Source organism: Protomyctophum bolini (assembly GCF_963924005.1).
Source record: "Protomyctophum bolini genome assembly, chromosome: 22".
Lineage (NCBI taxonomy): Eukaryota > Metazoa > Chordata > Actinopteri > Myctophiformes > Myctophidae > Protomyctophum > Protomyctophum bolini.
In genome coordinates, this window is record NC_137883.1 from 29,617,978 (window position 1) to 29,643,929 (window position 25,952).

The 25,952-nt window shown below is 42.0% G+C and overlaps 1 protein-coding gene across 7 annotated transcripts in view; it reads left to right on the forward strand.

The window, feature by feature from the left end:
• Positions 1-25,952, forward strand: part of LOC308310243 (F-BAR domain only protein 2-like) — a 93,155-nt gene that overhangs the window by 14,219 nt on the left and 52,984 nt on the right. For all 7 annotated transcript variants that reach the window (XM_080756485.1, XM_080756486.1, XM_080756488.1 and 4 more), the window contains exons 2-7: positions 7,572-7,663; positions 12,025-12,099; positions 12,590-12,731; positions 15,288-15,440; positions 17,897-18,001; positions 24,093-24,191. In XM_080756485.1, the coding sequence (XP_080612611.1) occupies positions 7,572-7,663; positions 12,025-12,099; positions 12,590-12,731; positions 15,288-15,440; positions 17,897-18,001; positions 24,093-24,191 (666 nt within the window). The remainder of the gene's footprint in view (positions 1-7,571; positions 7,664-12,024; positions 12,100-12,589; positions 12,732-15,287; positions 15,441-17,896; positions 18,002-24,092; positions 24,192-25,952) is intronic.

A 25,952-nucleotide genomic window follows, 5' to 3' on the forward strand; every position in this document is an offset into this window, starting at 1 on the left:
ACGCAGAGACTTGGTGAATTTATAGATAGATAGATATATATTTCTGTAATTATAAATATTTTGTAAAGTCGGTACACAATGAATCCAACTCAAGCTGATGCAGATTAATGTGATAATTGGTTATGGACTGTTTTAAACTTTAAATTCAGACCTGAGACCGATCCTAAAAAGGCCATCTAAATCCTTTTCTGGAAAAACGTCTATAAAAAAAAAGAGATTGTCTTTTATGATTAGTGTCAGAAAGAGTACTATAGGCCTAAATTTGATTTGGTGAGATTGCAGTTTGGAGTCAAGGCAATGTTTTGTCTTCAGATGATTATTGGGCCAGCTCCTAAAACATTAAAGCTGAAACCGAATGAAGTAAATTAAAAACATCTCGGGACATGATGCTTGTATAACAATGAGGAGGAAACCTACTTGCCAACGCCATGCAGCTTGTAGATCTGCTATTTTTCAATAGCTAAAGCATAACATAATGCTAACACCAAAAATTGGTTAACATTTAGTTTTGGTGTTACTGCGAGAGCCCTCTCTTGCTATACAAAATATTAGCTCTAAGAAGTGTCTCTGTGAGTGAGTGAGGCCAAATGGCGCTGACGACCCAGACTGACTACCCAGAGCAGCATGAATTATTTACACAAATCATGTTGAGGACAGCTGGATGCACCTTTCACTGTCTCTTTGTTCTAACGTTGGCAGACAGACCATGCTGGCAGTGCCGTCGTTGACTCCTTACGTATATGCGCCATACGCACTGCGAGTAGGGCAACACACCGACAAATATCCTACGAGTAGCATAGGGCAACCAAATGGTCAGCGACGTCCCTGGGCCCAGCTACAAAATCATTCATTTAGGGTTTGTTGTCGGGCAGAAAAACCTCTTATCTCCAATATCTCAATGTTTTATGTTTTTTCTTTTTTTTTGTAAATGAATGCCCTACTACTTCATCATACAAGAGTGTCGCACAAAAGCAGCTCTGCAATTGCTCACAATGCCTCGCGATGTTGTGTGAGCTTGTAGATCTGATATTTTTAGAGTTAACTGTTCTTAAAAAAAGGAACGGTTTTGGACATACAAGGTTTCCACTGAACAGTAAAACGCTATGGTGGCAGGTGGATGCAGAGAAAATAATCATTATCCTTTTTTTTCCTCTTTCTTTTTTTTGTCTCACTTCTTCTAATGAAAGAAGGAAAGGCACTCAGTCACAAGCTAGTGCTCTCACACCAGCCCTGGGTTTAATAGCTTACTTACAAATCTAGGCCAGTGGTTCTCACACTCTCAAGTAAAGAACTCCCAAACTATATCGTGTGTAATTAACCCGTGGACACCGACCTGAAGATATTTTGTACCAGGGACTCCCATAGAAGATTTGTGATATTTGTGATATGGGCGGGATATATATATATATATATATATATATATATATATTGTCCCGCACACTGTCTTGACTTATAGCAGTAGTTTATTAGGCTACTGAAGTTACAACGTTTCGGTCTATTTATGACCTTCTTCAGGTATCTTATGTCCTGCGTGCTTGTGGTTGCATTTTCATCGTGTCCGATGATGACCATCTTCTCCTATTTGTGTCCAAGGCGTAACTGGCCATAGGTACCTCCATCAGGTATCACCTGTTGAAGGTCGTAATAGACCCAAACGTTGGGACCTCAGTTCTCCTTCGGCCAACTGTTTCCTATATTCGGTATTTGGTTTCGGCCAAGAATTTCCCTTTTGGTGCATCCCTAGTTTTTGGAAATCCACTCTGTCTCAGAGGAGGGCTGTGGACAGTTGTTCAGCCTGCCAGTGGCAGGTTTGGTCATTTCAAACGAGATTTAAAGTGTTTTTGATTTGTGTTTTTACTAACTTGAGAACAATGGCTTCTATTATAGCATGCTAACTTTCCAGTAATAGAAATGCTGCAGTTTCTATTGGCTGCAGTTCCCCACATCGATGATGTCACTGGTAGGCAGGTTTCTGAACTGTCCACTGCCCTCCTCTGAGACACAGACACAGACTGTACCTTTATTACAGCATTAGCATTAGTGAGGACCAAATGGGTGAAGTGGTCCCTTAACTAATTTTGACGGAGACCCCCAGGAACCCCCGCAAGGGCCACTTAAGGGAACCCGCTGCTATAACGCTTAGCTATAACTAAGCTAGCTCATGTACAAATCGAGGCCATTTCAGGCTTGTTGACAGCTAAAATCTTTTTTATTTATCTCCTCGCAGATGGATGTTGCATGTCCAAAAAGAAATTGACAGAAACAGAACCTGGATCCAGTGTAGTTATTGTCGCAACTTCTTGGTAATACTTTACATTGTTAAAATATTTAATTAAACTCACAGACATTTTTTCAAATCTAGTGTTCGATTTCATGTACAACTGAGTAGAACGTTTATTACAAAATAATTTAATTCAAAGTTGAAATGTGGTGATGAAGGTTTCGGTGGCAGAAAAATAACCAAAAATAATAACGCCCTTAACAGTTTCCTGCATTTGTTTGTATTGTATTTAGTGCTCTTTGATACAGAGCATTCCACACCAACATTACGCTGCACAGAATGCACTTTCTTCCTGTTCCCATAACTCTTTGTTCTGCCGTGTTTTGAACTGCTCTCTCACTCCGGCCCGCATTCTCCTCCTCACTTCCCTGTTTTGTTTTCAGCCAGTATCGGTTTTGGCCAATGTATATATATATATCGGGCCATCGTTTGATTTGTCTTTTCCTTTTTTTTTAACCACTTCCATACTAACATGTTATTTCTATTTTGGTCATGTCGATATACAGTATAGAGGAACATTCTCAAAAAAGGACAAAACATAAAAACCTCACACACAACTCAATGAGACGTGTGAGCTTGTAGATCAGCTGTTTTTTTATTTTATAAAAAAAATAGAAATGGTGTATAAGAATATATGGGTTCTCTGTCGTCACGAGTGATTGTTTGGATTCCGAAAGCATGTCGCACACAGTTAATCGTTTTAAGATGATAGATTATTTAAAGTGGTCAAACTATAGCAATATCATACATGTTCAGAATGTCAGATTGAAGCATGATCTTCCATGAAGCATGAATGGTCTTTTGATATTAAATTATTGTTATAAAAAGCAAAGCAAAGGTCAAAACCTCAACCTGTGATTTCTGGTTGGCTGTGAGAGGTGCTCTTATCATTGTACATCATCATATATCATCTCATTCCGGCCAATCAGAATTTGCGTCCTCACCTTCGTGTTCAATGTTTGTGTTACGCAGTGTTTGTGTTCACACAAACACTCAAAATTGTCCATTCATGACATGGGGTCATGGTGGTACAGTCGGTAGTGCTGTCTGTCGCCTCACAGCTAGAAGGTCCTGGGTTCGATTCCCGCTGGGGACGCTGTGGGGCGGGCGCTGGGGGCATGCTCTCTCCTCCGCATCATCAGTGCCCATACCCGAAGTGGGGTTGGTGGAAACATGCAGTAATCCTGGTCTCTAAACTGCCTCCCCCTTGGCCTTGTCACCCGGGGCGCCTGATGGAGGGGAAAGGGAAAAGGTCGGAATAACGTGTTCCTCCCACGCGCTACGTCCGGCCGGGGAAACTCCCCCCCCCTGTCGGGTGACAAGAAGCAGCTTGGACTCCTCATGCATAGAAGGAAGCATGAGGTCAGTCCGCTGCCCCCCCCCAGGCTGGCAGAGGAAGTGTAACGCCCAGGATTACATTAGATAATTGACACTGGGTGAAAAAAATGGGTTGCAAAATCATTGTCAATGGCATTTAATGTGTAGGACAAGGTTTGTGTTTGCACACAGCGACAGTTGGACCTCACGAATAAGAAGGAAACGGAGCACACTTAGTCACAAATCACAGACGAGGGCAAAGTGGTTCAGTCAGGAGATTTTATTTAGCTTTATTCCATGAGTAATAATGGTGGCGGTCTAGACCAGGGGTTCTCAACCATGATTTTTGTCATCAGATGACAGTGAAGTGACTTTTCTTTTTTTCCACTTAATTTTTATTGAAGGAAGAACAGACACAAAAAAAACTCAACTAACAAGACAATACGGGAAAGAAAAAGAAAAGAAAAAGGACAAAAAGTAAAAGAAAAAAGGCTGCATTTTTCATATTACAACAAACATTCAATGAAATCCTATTGCAATATCGCTAGGCTGAGAGAAGAGATTCCACTTTTCCCATTTTTTATATAATTTATCCTCTTGTAGTCTCAGTATGAATGTTAGTTTTTCCATAGAATACAGTTCCTCAATAATTTCCATCCATTGATCTTTCGTTGGTGGGTCCTGTTGGTACCAGCGTCGTGTGATTGCTTTTTTACTTCATGCTAAGAGGATCTTGATTAAATATTTATCATGTGTTAGAAACTCGTGAAGTGACAATTTAAGGACTTTTAAGACCTTTTTAATGCCTAAACAAAAAGAAGAAAAAAAAGACCCCAGTTCACATATGATTATTTTGGGGGTCACGTCCTAAAAAGATTGTGAACCCTGGCTTGCTCTAGACAAGTTCTCAGTTGAACTCTACTGTTCTGTGGCCTTATTAATATTATTGCCCTGTTCATTGTGTCCTCGGCCTCTCTGTTATCAAAGAATGTGATTGTGTCTGCTGTACTTTGTATCAGATCAATGGTGCAGGATGTGCTTTATACAGTACAGCAGTCATAACACCCGTTATGTTTATTTTTAATTCTTATTGTCACAAATATTTTTTTATTGTCACAAATAGGGTGAAGGTCAATACGAATGAGTTTGTTTAGTTTAGAGCTGGCAAATGATTAAAATCACAGCTTAAAAATCCTTAATCACCATTCGATGTCCAAAATATGCCATGTTTTTCTGTTTAGTGTTGTGGGAATGGAAAGATAAAAAGATAAAAGGCTGATACCTTTAGCATACATACAAAAACATACGTATGTATGTTTGTTTAATTCTTTATAACAAATCCAGTGTGGCAGGATGGTGTCTCTGACTCGTTTTAGTGCTCTGTGTACAGTATGTGATTTGAGCCGCTGCCTACTGTATGTAAATTGTACAGCCTTTTATGTATTTTCTCCCCATCCAGATAGTGCAGAGTCGATGGGATTATGGGATCTATGGTGCGGATCACGCATTAATTGCGTTAATCTAATTAATTTCACATTTAATTACCGGTAACTCTGTTAACCCATTTTGGGAGGGAACCCCTTTTGGTGTTTTAAGCATTATGTTATACTTTAGCTATTGAAAACTAGCAGATCTACAAGCAGACCTACGAGCTTGTAGGTCTGCTATTTAAAAAAAATTCTAAACGTTTTTAACTCAAATCTTTGCTTCTGGGGGGAGGTCCCTGGAACAACATATTTTCAGATGGGGGGTCGGCGGCCAATTACATATCATCTTGGGGGTTCTTGACATGAAAATGTTTGAGAATGACTGACATAGAAACATGGGTTTTTCTAGAATACTGTCAGGATTTTGAAGACATTTGTAGAATCGAACTTAGGTTTAAATGCGTTAACTCAGTTATTTTGACAGCCCCTAGTTTAGTTATTTATTTCGTCCCGTCTTTGCTCGGTAAATATAACCTTATTTAGCACCGCCTGCTTCATGTTTTGGCAGGAGATTTTCCTGACTTTTGATCTGGTGGTCTGATTGATCTGTTTTGTTTATGTGGAAAAAACCTGGGGTTAAAACCAGAAGTGATGCAGCAAACCGCTGACTGTGAGCTGCTTCAGGAACCAGGAAACGTGTGTGTGGAGTCAGTGATTCTGGGCTGAGGTTGTGAACCACACTCTGTGATAGCTCTCACGCACGCACGCACAGTACACACACACACACACACACACACACACACACACACACACACACACACACACACACACACACACACACACACACACACACACACACACAGGAATGAGGATGACCTTCGTTACCTCTGTCAGGGTTAACATGAGGTGTGTTCCTGATCATATCCGCTTCACACAAACTGTTGTTTGCTGCTAGAACGATGTGAAAACATTAATTTAGTTATAATTGTATAATTCCCTACACAGAATTAAGGTCTTTGCACACTTGGTCCGATTTGTGTAATTTGTTTACAGTGTGGATCTAGAAGAGGCTATAGCCGTGTCTGTCTGTCTGTAGCTCATTTTGCAAACCCAGAATAACTGCCACCAATTTTCGTAAAATTATGTTTTTTTTAATAGAATCCTTAAGTGACTCTGATTGGACTCAACGGACTGAAACCTTCACAGATATTATGTCACAGACAGCTATAGTGTCATTAGTAGGGATGGAGCTTGAAACCCTATACCTGAAAATACCTGATACCAAGCTTATTGAGTACCCGGTGGTATCGATTTAGCTTTGGGCTTCTCAAGCCTGTTATCGAGCATATAGTGGCCCATGATGTCATGTTTAACCCCTTCTGTGTGGGAAGTGGGAACCCCTTCTGGTGTTCCCTCTTAACGGTCCGATTCCTTAACGATTGATACACACACACGCACACACACACACACACACACACACACACACACACACACACACACACACACAGTGAGGTGCAGGGACCCGTAAGGTTTCAGTTATTTGTACCCGTTACGGTTGTCCTTGAAATGTAAAGGGTTGAGAACTGCATTGTGATTGTAAAAGATGTGAATTCCACATACTGTACCAGGCAGCTGACCATGTGATTATAACCTTCAGATAGTTTTGTATTGTATTTAATTATTTTATTTTATTTATTATTTAATATTTAATTCCCTTTGCATGTGTGTTGTATGATGCATGCTAAATGTATTAGGGGTGCACCGAAAGGCCGTACCTTAAAGCTACCTGATTTATGGCAAAATAAAATGGTTATGGCAAAACTTAACTTAAATAACAATCACTATTACGGGTCCATAAAACATTTATTCAGCTCTTTTGAATGCATTAATTGCATACACTATTCGGTGATATATCTTCTGCCTATTCGGGCCGAAGCCGAATAGGCAGAAAATAAATTTTTAGCCATTTTCTGCCGAATATTTTCTGCGGCCGGATATTCGGTGCATCACTAAAATGTATATTCTTTTAATTATCTTAAAAAAACCCACACACACACACGGTTCTAATGCATTATTAATTGGACAGTGTACGTTACTGTATGCATTTTTAAAGCCCTCGGTGCTACCAGACACCTTCACAGAGAACACCGTATAGTTGCTGCTCTCCCCACAAGCCAAACACACAGGCAGGTCTTCTTTAGGGACGGTTCATAGTCGGTAATATAGACTCGTCTTATCTCATCGCGCTTCTGAAACAAGGGCATTTTTTAACGTCCATTCCTCGTCAGAAAACCATGGCCGGGATGTCTATGGTCGACCAGAAAGTGCTCCAAATGCAGCTGGGAGCCACCATGCAAGCCATGAGCATGGTGCTGCTAGAGAAGGCCTCCATGGTAAAAAAAACAAAAAAACATTAGAGCAGAGGGAAAACTTGTTGAAGAAGAAGAAGAAGAAGTGCTTATTCTAAGGTTGTTCTTTTTTGGAAACTGAATCCTGATCTGTCAACATTGTGTTTCTTCTCTCTCTTTCCCGTCTGTGGACGACAGGGAGACAAAAACAATGGCTTCGACGTGCTCTACCACAACATGAAGCATGGCCAGATCTCCTCCAAGGAGCTCACAGAGTTCATCAGGGAACGGTAAGTCCAACTGGCCCATTTAGGCCTGATGTCGGAAATAAATAAAAAAGTCATCTGAAAGAAATAAGAATATATATTCAAAGATTTGTGGCCACATTTTCACGATGCTGATATTCGGCACAAATACGGTAATCAATTTGATTATTATAATCAATTGGTGAAAACAAAACAAAAAAAGATACTTGCAACACCTCAAATTAAACGCTCTCATTTTGGGCAATTACAAAATGTATGTTTAATACAATTTTGGGTTAATTACAAAATGTGCATTACACATTATTGAGCAGTAATGAGGTCATACTAACTAAACCATGACGTATTGGCACCGGTGAGTCATACCACATCAGTGACCATAATACCTCATGGTACGACAGGGCCTGGGGGGTGTATTATTACAATCATATCACACTTTAATCAATAATATCTCTGATTAGAACGCAGGGAAAAAAAGGCTAAATGAAACAGCTGCTGGCTGCCGTTGCTAGGTTACAGGAAAGGCAAACATACAAGGTGGAATTGTTTGGAGTAGCATTGTGACCCATTCTGGGTGGGAACCCCTTTTGGTGTTATAGCATTATGTTGAAGCTATTGAAAAATAGCAGATAGCACGGCACCAAGTGCCGCACTACGAGCTTATAGGTCTGCTATTTTCGAAAAATCGAATGAATATATATTCTTTCAGAGTGAACGTTTTGAACTCAAAGCTTTTCTCCTGGGGGGGTCCCTGGAACAACATATTTTCAGATGGGGGTCGGCGGCCAATTACATATATTTTTGAGGGTCCTTCACATGTTTTTCAGAAATCTGTCAGGATTTAGAATTTGTAGAATCGCCCTCGGGTCTAAATGGGTTAATGAGAATGCATGGCCACTCATTAGAAATGCCTCCCGCAGACTCCCAGCCAATAACAAGGCGGCATCAGAATGCCTCCCAGCCAATAATAATGCAGCGCCACTCATTATTCACACAACTAATGGTAGTGGAGTACAATGACCCATTAACCGGATTGTCCTGTTCTCTTGCACTGATTACTTTCTGTGGCTTCTGGTTTACGGAGTGGAAATGTCACACACCTGTTGGTGACCTGTTTTGAAATGTGACTCAACACTCGAATTAATGTTTAGTTTGGAGCGCTGGTTCTCTAACCAGTGGTCCGGGGACCACCGGTGGTCCTTGAGGGGGTTCCAGGTGGGCTCCAGCTAAATGATGGAGAGATGTAGGGTGTATAAAATGAAACCAAATGAACCCTTACAGGTCCATTTGGTTTCATTTTACACTCTCAAGAGTTAAACTATTGCTCAACATCTGCATTACTTGAGTTCATTTACAAGTCTTACACAATTAGAGAATGTAGAAGAATTGTTTTTTTGATTGACGTTTTGCCTGTTATCTCTCCTAATGGCACCAACATAAACACAGCATGGAATTGTGGATATATTCTTTAGGTTTGGGTCTGCGAGGCTAAATGTGGTCCGTGTGGCTCAAATGCTGAATAAATAATGGGCCTTGATATTAAAAAGGGTTGAGAACTACTGCTATAGTTTAGAGCGCCGGTTCTCAAACATTTTCATGTCAAGAAGGCCCAGATTTATCTGTATATTTGGCTGAGGACACCCGGCTGGAAAGACAATATGTCAGTGCCAGGGATCCCCATTCCAAAAATATTTGTATTTTTTGTTTTTGAATATCAAAGAAAAAAAAAAGATATATCTATAAGCGGTGCAAACAAATGCTCTCTTCTCATGGAAACGTTGAAAGGACAGGTTTCCAAAACAATGTGCTGCATGTGTTTCACTTCAGAACCACTGCACCGTAGCCAAGGTTTCATGTCCAACAGAACACACATCTGTGATATCTGGACTCGTATGCTCATTGCTCACTCTCTCTTTCTCTCTATCTCTCCCTTTCTTTCTATCTCTCCCTTTCTCTCTCTCTCTCTATCTCTATCTATCTCTATGTCTCTCTCTCTCTCTTTCTCTCTATCTCTCTCTCTCTATCACTCTCTCACTATCTCACTATATCTCTCTCTCTCTATCTCTCTCTCTCTATCTCTCTATCACTCTCTCACTATCTCACTATATCTCTCTCTCTCTATCTCTCTCTCTCTCTCTCTCTCTCTCTCTCTCTATCACTCTCTCACTATCTCACTATCTCATCTCTGTGAGCATAAGAACAAATTATTAAAGAAACCCCTAACTTGACAAAGGCTTACATCATGTCCTGTATAATATGAAGATAATGAGGAATAAAAAATCAAAAAGTAATAGGCCTACTAGGTGTGCAACAGTTAATTGGACAAATGATTAAAGTCATATTTGTTCAATTAACTTGTTACAGATCATTTAAATGTTGTATTTTTGTGTGAGGCATTACTTACTTTTTTAGGTATTGTCTTTTGCATAAGCGTTAGTCTCCACAAGATAATGTACTGGTGAAAGAAATGTTTATCTTTGTTATTTTTTCATGTAGGTACACTGATTTGCGTGCAGGTTCACTAGGGTTTAGAACTCTGAAATACAGCACGATGGCGCCATCTGATGGCCAAATGAACACATTGCAATGATTTCATGAAATGTGCATTTCATGTAATGTCATCATTATAACAGCGCCGTTTATGTATTATTATGCCAGTAATGTAACTCATATAATACACTATGTGGTGCATGTGAATCCTGGAGAATAATTATTATCAATATCAAGTTATTATAGTATTTACTCTAATTTTAGAATGAGAGTACACTTAAAAGCAGTGGTTCATGACTGTCAAGGACCCCCAAATTGATATGAATTCGGCCACAGACCCCCACTTGAAAAGAGGTTGTACCAGGGAGTTCACAACCGCTTGTAGATCGGCTATTTCTGAATAGGTGAAACATAAAACGGGGCCTATTTAGCTTATATTTAGCTTAGTTTATTTCGTCGACTAAAACCAAGAAGAAAAATGTCCGTCGACTGCCCTTTTTCCACTGCCGAAAACTAACTGGAAGGAAGCTAAATGAAAACTAAGCTGAGGACAATACAAAGAGAGAAATACATGTAGCTATAGGTACACAAATGCTCGGTGTACCTACATGAAAATATCAAAGATAAACATGATGACATCTAAAAAATATATTTAAAAAAGAGCAAAAAAAAACTAAACTAAAATGTTAGGAAGGGACTAGTGGACAAGAGAATAAGATATCCTGTATAAGTCATTTTACAATTGGTTGCACGCTGAAAATAGCCAATCTACAAGCTCACTGCGACGCGTTGTGAGCTTGTAGATTGGCTATTTTCAGCAAGTCATTACGACAGCATCAAGGCCCGCCAAAATACATTGTAGTCGACTAAATCAACTGTAGATTTAGTCGACTAAAAATCTTATGATATTTAGTCGACTAAAACTAGACTTGGTGCTAAAACATTCCAGGTGACTAAAATGTGACTAAAACTAAATTTAACACAATTCAAGAGACTGTGACTAAAACTAAAACTAAAATGTGCTGTCCCCCTGGGCCTCCCTCCCTCCCTCAAGGACCCCTGCGTGGGTCAATGAGAAGCGGGTCACTAAACTAAAGCACCTGCCCTGGAGGAGGGTTGGGTGATTAACTGAACCGCTGTGAATGTTTGACCACAGACAGATGGTCTATATACTGTACAGCTCATTATTGTTCCACTGTGTTGCTGTTGACTGACTGTACACACATACTGTAATAATGTCAATAGTCTTTGTCTGCTGGCTGACACTCTAGTCTACATATTTCAGTGGGTTTTCAACCAGTGGTCCGGGGACCACCAGTGGTCCTTAAAGGGGGTTCCAGGTGGTGTGTGTGTGTGTGTGTGTGTGTGTGTGTGTGTGCGTGTGTGTGCGTGCGCGTGCGCGTGTCTCACATATACATGTGTATATATATATAATTATATATTAATAGTTGTAGCTCTCTACTCTTAGCCAACAGGGATAAATATCGAGTGGTCTGTCTGTCTGTCTGTCTCGCTAAGTCCTCATGTTCCTTGCCAATATTCAAGAAACATCTAAAGCAACATCTTATTTCTTCCTCGCATGTAGTTTGCATGATGTAGTTTGATGGCCTCTTCCATACAGGAAAGGATTCCAAATAAGCCGGCCGTCTTCTTCCTTTCCTTGCACAGTATTCTTGTTCATTGATATGTATTGTCTGTGTTTTTTATAAAGGCTCAGCGGTCCAGGCACCTTGCTTGGCTGGTAATCCAGTCTGGCAGTGTGGCCGCGGGTTCGACTCCCGATCCCGACGGCCTTTACTGCATGTCTTCCCCCCCATCTCTCTCCCCTTAATGAGCATGAGCTACATTATATCTGTGTGATCTATTCATCCTCATGCTGTTCATGTTGTGTCCTCCAGGAGTGCTATAGAGGAAGCGTACGCCAGGTCTATGACCAAACTCGCCAAGTCAGCAGGAAACTTCTCTCAACTCGGGTAAGTGTGGAAATCAGATAACATAACAATATATGTGACACACCCATACGGAACATACCAAAAAGATAACATGTACATATAAATGCATATGCAAAATATTGTGGTAGCATGAAAGAAGAATAAATTGTATAGTCCTTTACTAACAGGGAAGTGACACTGACTGACAGTCGATTTGTTTATTTTTCAAACTGTTCTTATATGAGGCGATCTAAAATCCCCCCTATGGGGATTACAATGCAAATAAAAAGTACATGAACCCGTGGATTTGCGCCTCGATATTGACGTCAGACTTCGTTGCTCTATAGTAGTTTATTATAGTGTAGATTGGTGAAGATAAGTGTGAAAGCACTTCACTATAGTGTAGATGGGGGAAGATAAGTGTGAATGCAGTTCACTATAGCGTAGATAGGTTCAGGTTAACTTCATGTTCTGTGCTTGTCTGTTGTCTGAGGCCTGAGTTGTGACTGTGTACTGTGTGTCTATGTGGCAGGACGTTCGCTCCGGTGTGGGACGTGTTCAAGAGCTCCACAGAGAAGCTGGCCAGCTGCCATCTAGAACTAGTGAGGAAGCTCCAGGAGCTCATCAAGGAGGTGCAGAAGTATGTGGACGACCAGGCCAAGGCGCACAAAAAGGTACAGCACGTTGATGTCAAATCAGAAACCTTTAGGGCACCAGAACACATTGTCTTCATGCACGTCGGGCGTGCCAGCCAGCTCCCCTGTTCACGTCCGTTCTATGGCAGCCATGGTGGAGCGGGTTGGTGTGTGACGTCTCCAGCTAAAGCGTGCGAGTCGCCATGCTGAGCGTTGCGAAGTTCACTTGAGACAACTCGACGTTGTGTACAGATATGCACAGAATCGTAATATATATTTTTTTGGGGGTGGGGTGGGGGGGGGGGGGGAGTAGTTTGACAGGAAAGGGAGAGAGATGGGGGGGGGGGGGAGACATGCAGCAAAGGTCGTCGGGATCGGGATTCGAACTTGCGACACGCTGTCAAGTGCCTGAGTCACTCAGCCGTGACATCATGTTTTGGGTTGAGCGTTTGCCCCAACTGTCGCTCAAAGTGGCTCCAAGTGACTACTGGACATTCACAGCGCATCTTTTCCGGGACTTGCCAGAGCGGCGATGTAGAATACTATCACACCACGGCAGTGCTACGACCTGCAAGGCATCATGGGAAATTCACATGCCTCAGCTTGCCTTGGCGACACCGGTCCGGACACAGATGTGTGACTGTAGACTTAAAGTGAAACATCTCTTGTCTGAATCTGTGTCTGTCTGCGTTCTTGTCTCGCGTCACAAATAATCTCTTACAGAGGAAAGTTGTATAGCAAGACTGCATATCTCACCACAATACAAGGGAAGGCCACGCAATGCGCATCGCAAGAATGCATTTCTCTCTCAAGGAAATGTTGTGCATAGCAAGACTGAATTTCTCTCTCAAGGAAATGTTGTGCATAGCAGGACAGCCTGTCTCTCTCAAGGAAAAGTTGCATTCCAACGTGAAGTAGTTGTGAACTTGTAGATGGACTATTTTTGGCAGAGAAATATTGTGTAAAGGGAAAAAAGGAGGGTGTCAAGCCATGGGAGACTCACTCCACTCAACAATGTGTCTCATGGAGGGCTGTGGGCAGTTCAGAAACCCGTCCACCAGTGACATCATCGTGCGAATTTTGTTTTATCGTGAGAACGATGGCTTCCATTATCGCAACTTTTCACGAATAGAAAGCCTGCAGTTTCTATTAGCTTGGATTCGCCATTGATGATGTCACTGGTGGACGGGTTTCTGAACTGCCCACAGCCCTCCTATGAGACACAGAATAACAATTGTGCCATTTTATCATGAACATTAGTGAGGACCAATTATATGAAGATGGGTTGAAAAGTGGTGAAGTGGTCCTTTAGGGGTGACTAGGGGTGTCTATGAAGACATTGTTTATGCACACGTAAAAAGATGCAGTGTTACATTTTACACGTGTGTGTGTGTGTGTGTGCGCGTGCATTACTATATTTAGTCTTCGTTTTAGTCAACACAGCTTCGTTTTTATTTTTCGGCAGTGAAAAAAGGTTGTCGACGAACATTTTTCGCCATATTTGTCTACAAAAAATGTGTGTGTGGTGTGTGTGTGTGCGTGTCGTTCTTTTCTATCTGAACCATCATGGTGAGATGATATTATTGCATTTTTATCCGTTTGCATCTGTGTGTTATCCATGTTTTTATATCAAATTGAGCACAACCATCGATGTAAATTGTAATATATTGTTTACTTAAACTACAAGTCGATATGACTAGTTTATGTGTCGCGGTTTTTGTAAAAATCCATGTTAAACTGCGATGTGTTGTGGACTGGTCACTAGTATACGGTGAATACGAATTCAACCCAGTAGCTTGCCTTATACGTCTTATGTTTGTAATATTTAAGTAACCCAATATTTCCACTCGGATAATTTACGGCTGTACATATCGGCAGTTTTCTTATGTTAAATGAAATGGCTGTTTTAGTTATTATAGACGTTTGCCGGGTCCCGCGACGAGAGGCCGGGGCTTGTCGTTCAATGAATGCTCCCACTCCTACACGGTGGATTTGTTAGAACTCAACCGCACGTGCATACATTTAAAGGAGAATTCCATACTAAAAGGCTTTCTTACCTTTCTTTGTAGTTGTTACGTCCCCACCAAAGAGGTCCAGGTGTTATTTTGTGCAAAAGCTCCTTATTGGCTATTTCCCCTACCATAAGCCCTAAATGAATTGCATTGAATTGAATGGGAATTGAATGGGGCTATGGGGTGTTTTGCTAATTCGCTTATTTCCATCGCTCAAAATTATAATTTCTTTGTATATATCCTCTCTTCATAATGTAAATAATATCCCAAGCGGCACACTTTACTACTTCTTTCGATGGAAATAAGCGAACTAGCATAACACCCCATAGCCCCATTCAATGTATGTTTGTGTATTTACAAAATACAGTGAAGAGACTAGTGGTCATTTGCAATGATGTTTGAATGTGTTCTACTGAATCCTCAGTCCATGTGGACAAATTAAGCCTGAGCAAAGACCACTAGTCTGAAGCATAGAATTGATGTCCCACTTAACCTTACAGAAAACAATAGCGTTATTATTATTTTTTAACCCTGTGTGTGTGTGTGTGTGTGTGCGTGTGTGTGCGTGTGTGTGTGCGTGCAGACGAAGGAGGAGGTTGCGTCCACTCTGGACGCGGTCCAGAACATCCAGAGCATCTCTGGAGCGCTGCAGAAGTCCAAGGAGTTCTACAACACTAAGACTATTGAGCAGGAACGGCTCCGCAAGGAGGGGGCTGCACAGAGGGACCTGGACAAGGTACACACACACACACACACACACACACACAGCCTCCGCAAGGAGGGGGCTGCACAGAGGGACCTGGACAAGGTACACACACACACACACACACACACACACAGCCTCCGCAAGGAGGGGGCTGCACAGAGGGACCTGGACAAGGTACACACACACACACACACACACACACACACACACAGCCTCCGCAAGGAGGGGGCTGCACAGAGGGACCTGGACAAGGTACACACACACACACACACACACACACACAGCCTCCGCAAGGAGGGGGCAGCACAGAGGGACCTGGACAAGGTACACACACACACACACACACACACACACACAGCCTCCGCAAGGAGGGGGCTGCACAGAGGGACCTGGACAAGGTACACACACACACACACACACACACACAGCCTCCGCAAGGAGGGGGCTGCACAGAGGGACCTGGACAAGGTACACACACACACACACACACACACACACAGCCTCCGCAAGGAGGGGGCTGCACAGAGGGACCTGGACAAGGTACACACACACACACACACACACACACACACAGCCTCCGCAAGGAGGGGGCAGCACAGAGGGACCTGGACAAGGTACACACACACACACACACACACACACACACAGCCTCCGCAAGGAGGGGGCTGCACAGAGGGACCTGGACAAGGTACACACACACACACACACACACACAGCCTCCGCAAGGAGGGGGCAGCACAGAGGGACCTGGACAAGGTACACACACACACACACACACACACACACACAGCCTCCGCAAGGAGGGGGCTGCACAGAGGGACCTGGACAAGGTACACACACACACACACACACACACACACACACAGCCTCCGCAAGGAGGGGGCTGCACAGAGGGACCTGGACAAGGTACACACACACACACACACACACACACACACACACAGCCTCCGCAAGGAGGGGGCGGCACAGAGAGACCTGGACAAGGTACACACACACACACACACACACACACACACAGCCTCCGCAAGGAGGGGGCTGCACAGAGGGACCTGGACAAGGTACACACACACACACACACACACACACAGCCTCCGCAAGGAGGGGGCTGCACAGAGGGACCTGGACAAGGTACACACACACACACACACACACACACACACACACAGCCTCCGCAAGGAGGGGGCTGCACAGAGGGACCTGGACAAGGTACACACACACACACACACACACACACAGCCTCCGCAAGGAGGGGGCTGCACAGAGGGACCTGGACAAGGTACACACACACACACACACACACACACACACACACACACACACACACAGCCTCCGCAAGGAGGGGGCTGCACAGAGGGACCTGGACAAGGTACACACACACACACACACACACACACACACACACACAGCCTCCGCAAGGAGGGGGCTGCACAGAGGGACCTGGACAAGGTACACACACACACACACACACACACACACACACACACAGCCTCCGCAAGGAGGGGGCGGCACAGAGAGACCTGGACAAGGTCACACACACGCGCGCGCGCACACGCACGCACGCAAGCAAGCACGAGCACACACACACACACACAAAATAAATTGAGTTTATTATGCACTTATTATTTTCATTCACGTTCATCCCAGAATAGCGTTCAAGTTCATGCGGTTAAAAACTGTCTCTAGGATAGTTAAATGAAGCTGAGCTTTTAGCGGCTGTTTTGCCACGTGGATCCAGAAGGCCGAACGGGGATGTGATGTTGTTATGACTCACTGCAGTGTTCTCCAACCGGTGGTCCCTGAGGGGGTTCCAGGTGGTCCCCAGATAAATATAACCATATGTAGTGACCCTTATTAGATCTTTTATTCTTGAGAGTGTAACATGAAACAAATCATGTTTCATTTTACATTTTACACTCTCAAGAGTTAAATTATTGTTAAACACCTGCATTAATTAGTGCTTTATTCTACATAATTTACAAGATGTCTACACAATTAGACCATGTAAAATAATTATTTTTCTGATCAACGTCTGCCTTATCTCTCCTATGGTACCACGGTCAATGCAGCATGGAATTGTGGACAGAATCTTATCCAACGACAACAAATTATTGTTTGGTTTTGGGTCTGCGAGGATAAATCTCATCAAAATGGCAGGAGGGACGTCCGTGGCTTAAATGCAGAATAACTAAGCATTATGTTATACTTTAGCTATTGAACAATAGCAGATCTACAAGCTCATAGCGCGCCACCAAGTGCCACGCTACAAGCTTGTAGGTCTGCTATTTTTGAAAAATCGTGAAAATGCGGCACAAATCTTTGAATATATATTCTTTCAGAGCAAACTTTTTTTTTATTATTTCAATAATAGGATAAATAATGGGCTTTGATATGAAACGGGTTGATATGAAACGGGTTGAAAACCACTGACTTACTGCATATCTCATGATTCATCCCTTTGTTTTGTCCAAAATGCTAATCTACTACAGGCTGGAGTGAAGTCCAAAAAAGCCACAGAGTCCTACAAGTCCTACGTGGAGAAATACGCCAGCGCCAAGTCTGAGTTTGAGCTGAAGATGGCAGAGACGGCACAGGTACAGTAGTTCCATTGTTCTGAAGCTTTGTGTCATGTCAAAGACTGACAACATTAATTTACAATAATTGGCCATGAATGAACCTCCATCTGATACTGTTTTGTGCCAGGGACCCCCCCCCCCCCAATGTCAATGTGTATTGGCATGTCTATGGTAACTGCTTGCTTCTTTGCGTGTGTGTGTGTGTGCGTGGGTGTGTGCGTGCTCGTGCGCGCACGTGCACGTGTGTGTTTTTCTCGTTCCTTGCCCAAATAACAACATCTCCAGCTTGTGTTCTTTTCCTCCCCATAACTCATTCTGACCTGAGATCAGATTCAGATTCTTCTACATCCTGACAGTTTTCTGAAAAAGCTATGTTTCTATGTCAGTCGTTCTTCGATTTTTCAAAAATAGCAGACCTACAAGCTCGTAGCGCGCCACTCGAGTGGCGCGCTATGAGCTTGTAGATCTTCTATTTTTAAATAGCTAAAGCACAACATAATGCTACCACCAAAAGGGGTTCCCACCCAGAATGGGTTAAAACGGGATGGTTTTGGAAAAGACCAGATTGGATCCATCTGAAGGAAACTGATTAGATAAAAACTCCAAAACTAAAGTCAGATCGAGGCAATTTGGAGCGCATGCCGTCGCAGTCGGCCAGCAAACCTCGTATTTACATTATTTTCAACTATTTTATTGTTTTTCTTTCTTTTTCTTCGGAAATGAATGCCGTATACCCATCAATGGTGTAAACTAACTAAGCACATTTAAACTTTAAGTACTTAGCGAAACAACTTCCAATACTTTTACTTCTACTCTACTACTACTGTACTGTACTGTACTGTACTGTACTGTACTGTACTGTACTGTACTGTACTGTACTGTACTGTACTGTACTGTACTCTACTACTACTGTACTGTACTGTACTGTACTGTACTGTACTGTACTGTACTGTACTGTACTGTACTGTACTGTACTGTACTCTACTACTACTGTACTGTACTGTACTGTACTGTACTGTACTGTACTGTACTGTACTGTACTGTACTGTACTGTACTGTACTGTACTACTACTGTACTGTACTGTACTGTACTGTACTGTACTGTACTGTACTGTACTGTACTGCCGATATACAGCTTGTAGATCTGCTATTTAATTTTTTAATGAAAACCTGAAATGCATAATGAGTACTTTACTATTACTTTTGTTATACTTCAAGTACATTTTTATGTTGATACTTTTTATGCTTTTACTCGAGCACATTTTGAACTCCGGATACTTTTACTTCAGTACAGTGTTGATTTACTCCGGATACTTTTACTTCAGTACAGTGTTGATTTACTCCGGATACTTTTACTTCAGTACAGTGTTGATTTGATACTTTTACTTCAGTACAGTGTTGATTTGATACTTTTACTTCAGTACAGTGTTGATTTGATACTTTTACTTCAGTACAGTGTTGATTTGATACTTTTACTTCAGTACAGTGTTGATTTGATACTTTTACTTCAGTACAGTGTTGATTTGATACTTTTACTTCAGTACAGTGTTGATTTGATACTTTTACTTCAGTACAGTGTTGATTTGATACTTTTACTTCAGTACAGTGTTGATTTGATACTTTTACTTCAGTACAGTGTTGATTTGATACTTTTACTTCAGTACAGTGTTGATTTGATACTTTTACTTCAGTACAGTGTTGATTTGATACTTTTACTTCAGTACAGTGTTGATTTGATACTTTTACTTCAGTACAGTGTTGATTTGATACTTTTACTTCAGTACAGTGTTGATTTGATACTTTTACTTCAGTACAGTGTTGATTTGATACTTTTACTTCAGTACAGTGTTGATTTGATACTTTTACTTCAGTACAGTGTTGATTTGATACTTTTACTTCAGTACAGTGTTGATTTGATACTTTTACTTCAGTACAGTGTTGATTTGATACTTTTACTTCAGTACAGTGTTGATTTGATACTTTTACTTCAGTACAGTGTTGATTTGATACTTTTACTTCAGTACAGTGTTGATTTGATACTTTTACTTCAGTACAGTGTTGATTTGATACTTTTACTTCAGTACAGTGTTGATTTGATACTTTTACTTCAGTACAGTGTTGATTTGATACTTTTACTTCAGTACAGTGTTGATTTGATACTTTTACTTCAGTACAGTGTTGATTTGATACTTTTACTTCAGTACAGTGTTGATTTGATACTTTTACTTCAGTACAGTGTTGATTTGATACTTTTACTTCAGTACAGTGTTGATTTGATACTTTTACTTCAGTACAGTGTTGATTTGATACTTTTACTTCAGTACAGTGTTGATTTCGTCGACCCTTTTTCCACTGACAAAAACTAAATGAAAACTACGATGACTAAAACTAAGACTAAATATATTGTCAATTTGTCAACAAATAAAAACTAGAGTAAAATGTTAGGGTTATGACTAGTGGACAAGAGATCCAGTATAAGTCAGTTAGCACTTGGTTGCATGCTGAAAATAGCACATCTACAAGCTCACAACGTGTCGCACTGTGACGCGTTGTGAGCTTGTAGATCAGCTATTTTCAGCATGTCATTACGACGGCATCAAGGCCCGACGAAATACATTTTAGCCGACTAAAATCTTATAATATTTATAACGGTAAAACATTCCGGGTGACTAAAATGTGACTGAAACTAAATTAAAACTATTCAAGAGACTATGGGCTGTATTTTGCGTGTCTTAAGTACCAGGTCTTATTCCCTAACTTGAGTAAACTAAAGACCTGGAGGCGTGATAAATGCTCTTTGGCTATTCTGAGTGGCCAAAGAGCATTGACCACGCCTCCAGGTCTTTAGTTTACTCAAGTTAGGGAATAAGACCTGGTCTTTAAGACACGCAAAATACAGCCCTTTGACTAAAACTAAAATCCCTGGATGATGTGGACATACGAGGTTGTCCAGCGGCCTCCCGTCCCGTCACAGCGGACATGGTTCCACTTACACCCCTCTGAGGTTTTCCTTCTCCCCCCAGAGAGGAGCAGCGTGGCAGCGCTGCTTCCTCACATCACAGTAAACAAGTTACGAACGGCTCATCTCCAACGCAGCACATGTGGACACCGCGTATAAACACCACCGCACGCACACACACATGTGTGTGCTCTGCCGAGAGACATGCCACTGCCAAGGGCTTTCTTTGTGTGTGTTTGTGCGTGTGCGCGTGTGTTTGTGCGCGTGTATTATTTTGTGAGGGCCAAACGTCCCCACAAATATAGCGGAATTTGAGAGACAGACATTGTCGGGACCATTTCCCTCGTCCTCGTGAGTTGGTTGTTGTTGTTGTATGAATGGACCTTTTTTAGGTTTAAAAATGGCAACCAAACAAAAAGAGGTAAAATGCCATTTATGTAATTGCCATCCTAAAAAAAAAAAGTATAGTAATAAAACATGTTTGTGCCCGCGCGCGTGCACAGTATGTGCAGTACATGTTTGTGTCCGTGCACGTGTACATACAGTATGTAGTTACGTGTGTGTGTCCGTGCGCGTGTGCCATATGTAGTACATGTTTGTGGTCAGAAATGCATCATCTCGAGTGGACTGTCTGTCCTATAGTTCTAGGTTTACAGAGCCCGAGACGAGCAGAAACCTTGTATCTTCATATTTTTAAGGTTGTTGTTGTTGTTTGTAATAAAAAAAGGACGGGTGTTTTCGATGACTCTATCGTGGTTAAAATGGAGTTTGAAGTTACATTGGGTTTGTATAGGAAGGGGGGGCGGGGCAGCTAAAATGAATATCTAAATACTGAGCCAAGCAACTTAAAAACGGTCTGGGGTCTGGTCTGGTCTTGTTCTGGTCTTGGTCTAGTTTTGGTCTGGTATGGTCTGGGGTTCACATAAACCTGAGGAGACGATAGAAAGACCAGAATTGTGTGGGTTTTTTTAAGGTGAAATATCACTTTAAAATATGTAGATAAGAGGTTTTCGCCTGACATCAACCATAACGTCTTACTGGAAAAAGAAAGTGAGGTTTCCACCCGACGTGGACGGTTCTGGTGGAGTTTACCGCCCAACGTGACACGCCCACTCTGACCACTGATAAGACGGTCTTATCCAGAGGACAGCCAGCCAGAGGGTCTTATTAAGACCCTCTGGCTGTCCTCTGGGACGCAGCCCACCCCAGATAACTGCACTGGTACAACCGTACATGGAATACACACACACACGTTCAAAGATGTTTGTCACATGTTTTCACGGAGCATCTTCGTTACCAGACCACCCACATTGACACACGGCACACAGGAAGTGGCAGCTATATGGGGAACAGAACGCACGGGGAAGTGAAACTTCCTTTGTTGGTGGTGTGTGTGTGTTTTTTATTATGATCCAACGCTCGCTGGCGCAGCCGCTCGCTCGCCCCGGGAATGAATGTGTGTTACAGGTTTTTCCACTACTGAATATCATAATGTTGAAGGTTGTGGAATCTGTGGATGTGCTACTTGGTCGCTGTTGAGGCAGAAACCTATCCTATCTCCGTAATATTCAAACTCGTGTCTGTCTGTCTGTCTGTCTGTCTGTCTGTCTGTCTGTCTGTCTGTCTGTCTGTCTGCCTGCCTGCCTGCCTGCCTGCCTGTCTGTCTGTCTGTCTGTCTGTCTGTCTGTCTCTTTCTGTTCTCGTTAAACAATAGTATAATCATTGGGACATGGTGGTGTTGATATTGCCTTTGACATTCCATTCAGTCACTTCAGTGACACCTCTGCAGTATCTTATGGCACAGTCAGTGACGTTCATTCTGTGATATTAGGGGTGCTTAATACTTAGTTTAGACTAGTCATTGGTTAGACATGGGTTAAGGTTAGGTTTAGGTGTGCTGCCTCGTGGGAGGTTAGGTTTAGGCTGAGGGTTTGAGATAGGTTGTAGTTGTAGGACTAATGACTGGTCACCAAATGACTAGTCTAAACCAAAAACTGTCTAAACTAAGTACTGCACCCGTGATATTATTCACTTCTCCTGACCTGTACAGTGTATGTTCACATTGTGTCTGTATATCTGTGCACACATTAATGGTCGTTGCAAACCGTTGTCATGCATAATTAACCATCTAAATCCATAATCTTCTTCTGACCCCTCCCAGAAAAGGCCTGTCCTGACCCCTTCCCATCCATAATTTATATATTATTATGGATAATTTTTATGGACTGTATTCATCTCAACTGCACAAAACGAGTGTTTGGAAACCTTATGTTAGAGAATGCATTATACGAATGTGATCATGATGCATTATAGACCCAACCTTAACCCATTCTGACCGGGCACCCATTTTGGTGTTAGCATCATGTTATGCTTTACCTATTGAAAAATAGCAGATCTACAAGCTCATATCGCGCCACCGAGTGGCGCGATACGAGCTTGTAGGTCTGCTATTTTTGAAAAATTCGAAGAACGACTGACATTTTTAGAATCTGATCTCAGGTCAGAATGGGTTCATCAGACCAGTGTGTGTCCAGTGGAAACCTCGTATGAATCTGATCTCAGGTCAGAATGGGTTAAAGTCTTGAATTAATTGTGATTGTGATTGATTTGAAGTCTCATCCCCAGCCCGCACAATTTATATTTATATTTTAACCCATTTTGGGGCGGGAAACCCTTTTGGTGTTTTAAGCATTATTATGTTTTGCTTTAGCTGTTGAAAAATAGCAGATCTACAAGCTCACAGCTTGAACTTGTAGGTCTGCTATTTATTTATTTTATCGTGAAAATGTGTCGCAAATCTTTGAATATATACTCTTTCAGAGTGAACGTTTTTAACTCAAATCTTTGCTTCTGAGGGGTTCACATATTTTCAGATGGGGGTCCACGGCCAAACGGGTAATTCTATGGGACGTGAAAAAGGTTGAGCACCGGCACTGACATTTTCTATGTCAGTGGTGCTCAACCTTTTTCATAGGTTTTTTCAGAAAACTGTCATGATTTAGAAGACATTTGTTGAATCGTCCTCAGGTCTATATTATGGGGTCAAGTCTGAAAATGGCCCGTATGTGAGACACCGCCGTACAGCCAAGTGCATATACTGTATATGCTGTATACATGAAGAATTTACTCTTTTCTCCTTTTTCTTTTCAGAAATTTCAGGACATTGAAGAAAGCCACATCGTGCACATGCAGGAGATCATTCAGTCATACGCACAGTCAGTTGAAGAAACACACATTCAAATAGGAGAGGTGAGCACGCACGCACACACACACGCACACACACACACACACACACACACACACACACACACACACACACACACACACACACACACACAGGTTTGTTTACTTGTGATGAGGACATACGCATTTTACGCACGCATTGAAAGTATATCTGACAATAGCTGGAAAATAAACTGGAAAAGAGCAGATTTACAAGCTCACAACACCATAACCCATTCATTGTGAGTTTATAAAGAGCAGATTTACAAGCTCACAACACCATAACCCATTCATTGTGAGTTTATAAAGAGCAGATTTACAAGCTCACAACACAATAACCCATTCATTGTGAGTTTATAGAAGATTTACAAGCTCACAACACAATAACCCATTCATTGTGAGTTTATAGAAGATTTACAAGCTCACAACACAATAACCCATTCATTGTGAGTTTATAGCTATTTTCTGTGTCACTGAACACACAAAAAAATGTACGCCGACTACCTTTTTTCACTGACGAAAACAAAAGAAAAACTAAGCTAGGATTACTAAAACTAAATATAAATATATTGACAATTTTGTCAAACACCCAAATGTTAGGGAGGGACTAGTGGAGAAGAGATCCAGTAGAACTAAATGTTAGGGAGGGACTAGTGGAGAAGAGATCCAGTAGAACTAAATGTTAGGGAGGGACTAGTGGAGAAGAGATCCAGTAGAACTAAATGTTAGGGAGGGACTAGTGGAGAAGAGATCCAGTAGAACTAAATGTTAGGGAGGGACTAGTGGAGAAGAGATCCAGTAGAACTAAATGTTAGGGAGGGACTAGTGGAGAAGAGATCCAGTAGAACTAAATGTTAGGGAGGGACTAGTGGAGAAGAGATCCAGTAGAACTAAATGTTAGGGAGGGACTAGTGGAGAAGAGATCCAGTAGAACTAAATGTTAGGGAGGGACTAGTGGAGAAGAGATCCAGTAGAACTAAATGTTAGGGAGGGACTAGTGGAGAAGAGATCCAGTAGAACTAAATGTCAGGGAGGGACTAGTGGAGAAGAGATCCAGTAGAACTACATGTTAGGGAGGGACTAGTGGAGAAGAGATCCAGTAGAACTAAATGTTAGGGAGGGACTAGTGGAGAAGAGATCCAGTAGAACTAAATGTTAGGGAGGGACTAGTGGAGAAGAGATCCAGTAGAACTAAATGTTAGGGAGGGACTAGTGGAGAAGAGATCCAGTAGAACTAAATGTTAGGGAGGGACTAGTGGAGAAGAGATCCCGTAGAACTAAATGTTAGGGAGGGACTAGTGGAGAAGAGATCCAGTAGAACTAAATGTTAGGGAGGGACTAGTGGAGAAGAGATCCAGTAGAACTAAATGTTAGGGAGGGACTAGTGGAGAAGAGATCCAGTAGAACTAAATGTTAGGGAGGGACTAGTGGAGAAGAGATCCAGTAGAACTAAATGTTAGGGAGGGACTAGTGGAGAAGAGATCCAGTAGAACTAAATGTTAGGGAGGGACTAGTGGAGAAGAGATCCAGTCCATTTTATGCTATGGTTCTATCTTCTGTGCCGGTGTCACTCTCCAAAAATAGCCGATCTACAAGCTTACCCCAATCTGAACCTTGATCATTCAAATGGCCTCACAAGTCTCTATTTTCTGAAATTCGACTACACTGTATACAAGTATATAGTGATACAAGTACACACACACACACACACACACACACACACACACACTACACATTCCTGCGGGCGGGGCGGGTGTCTAGTTGACCTGACACCGTGCTCGGTGTGTG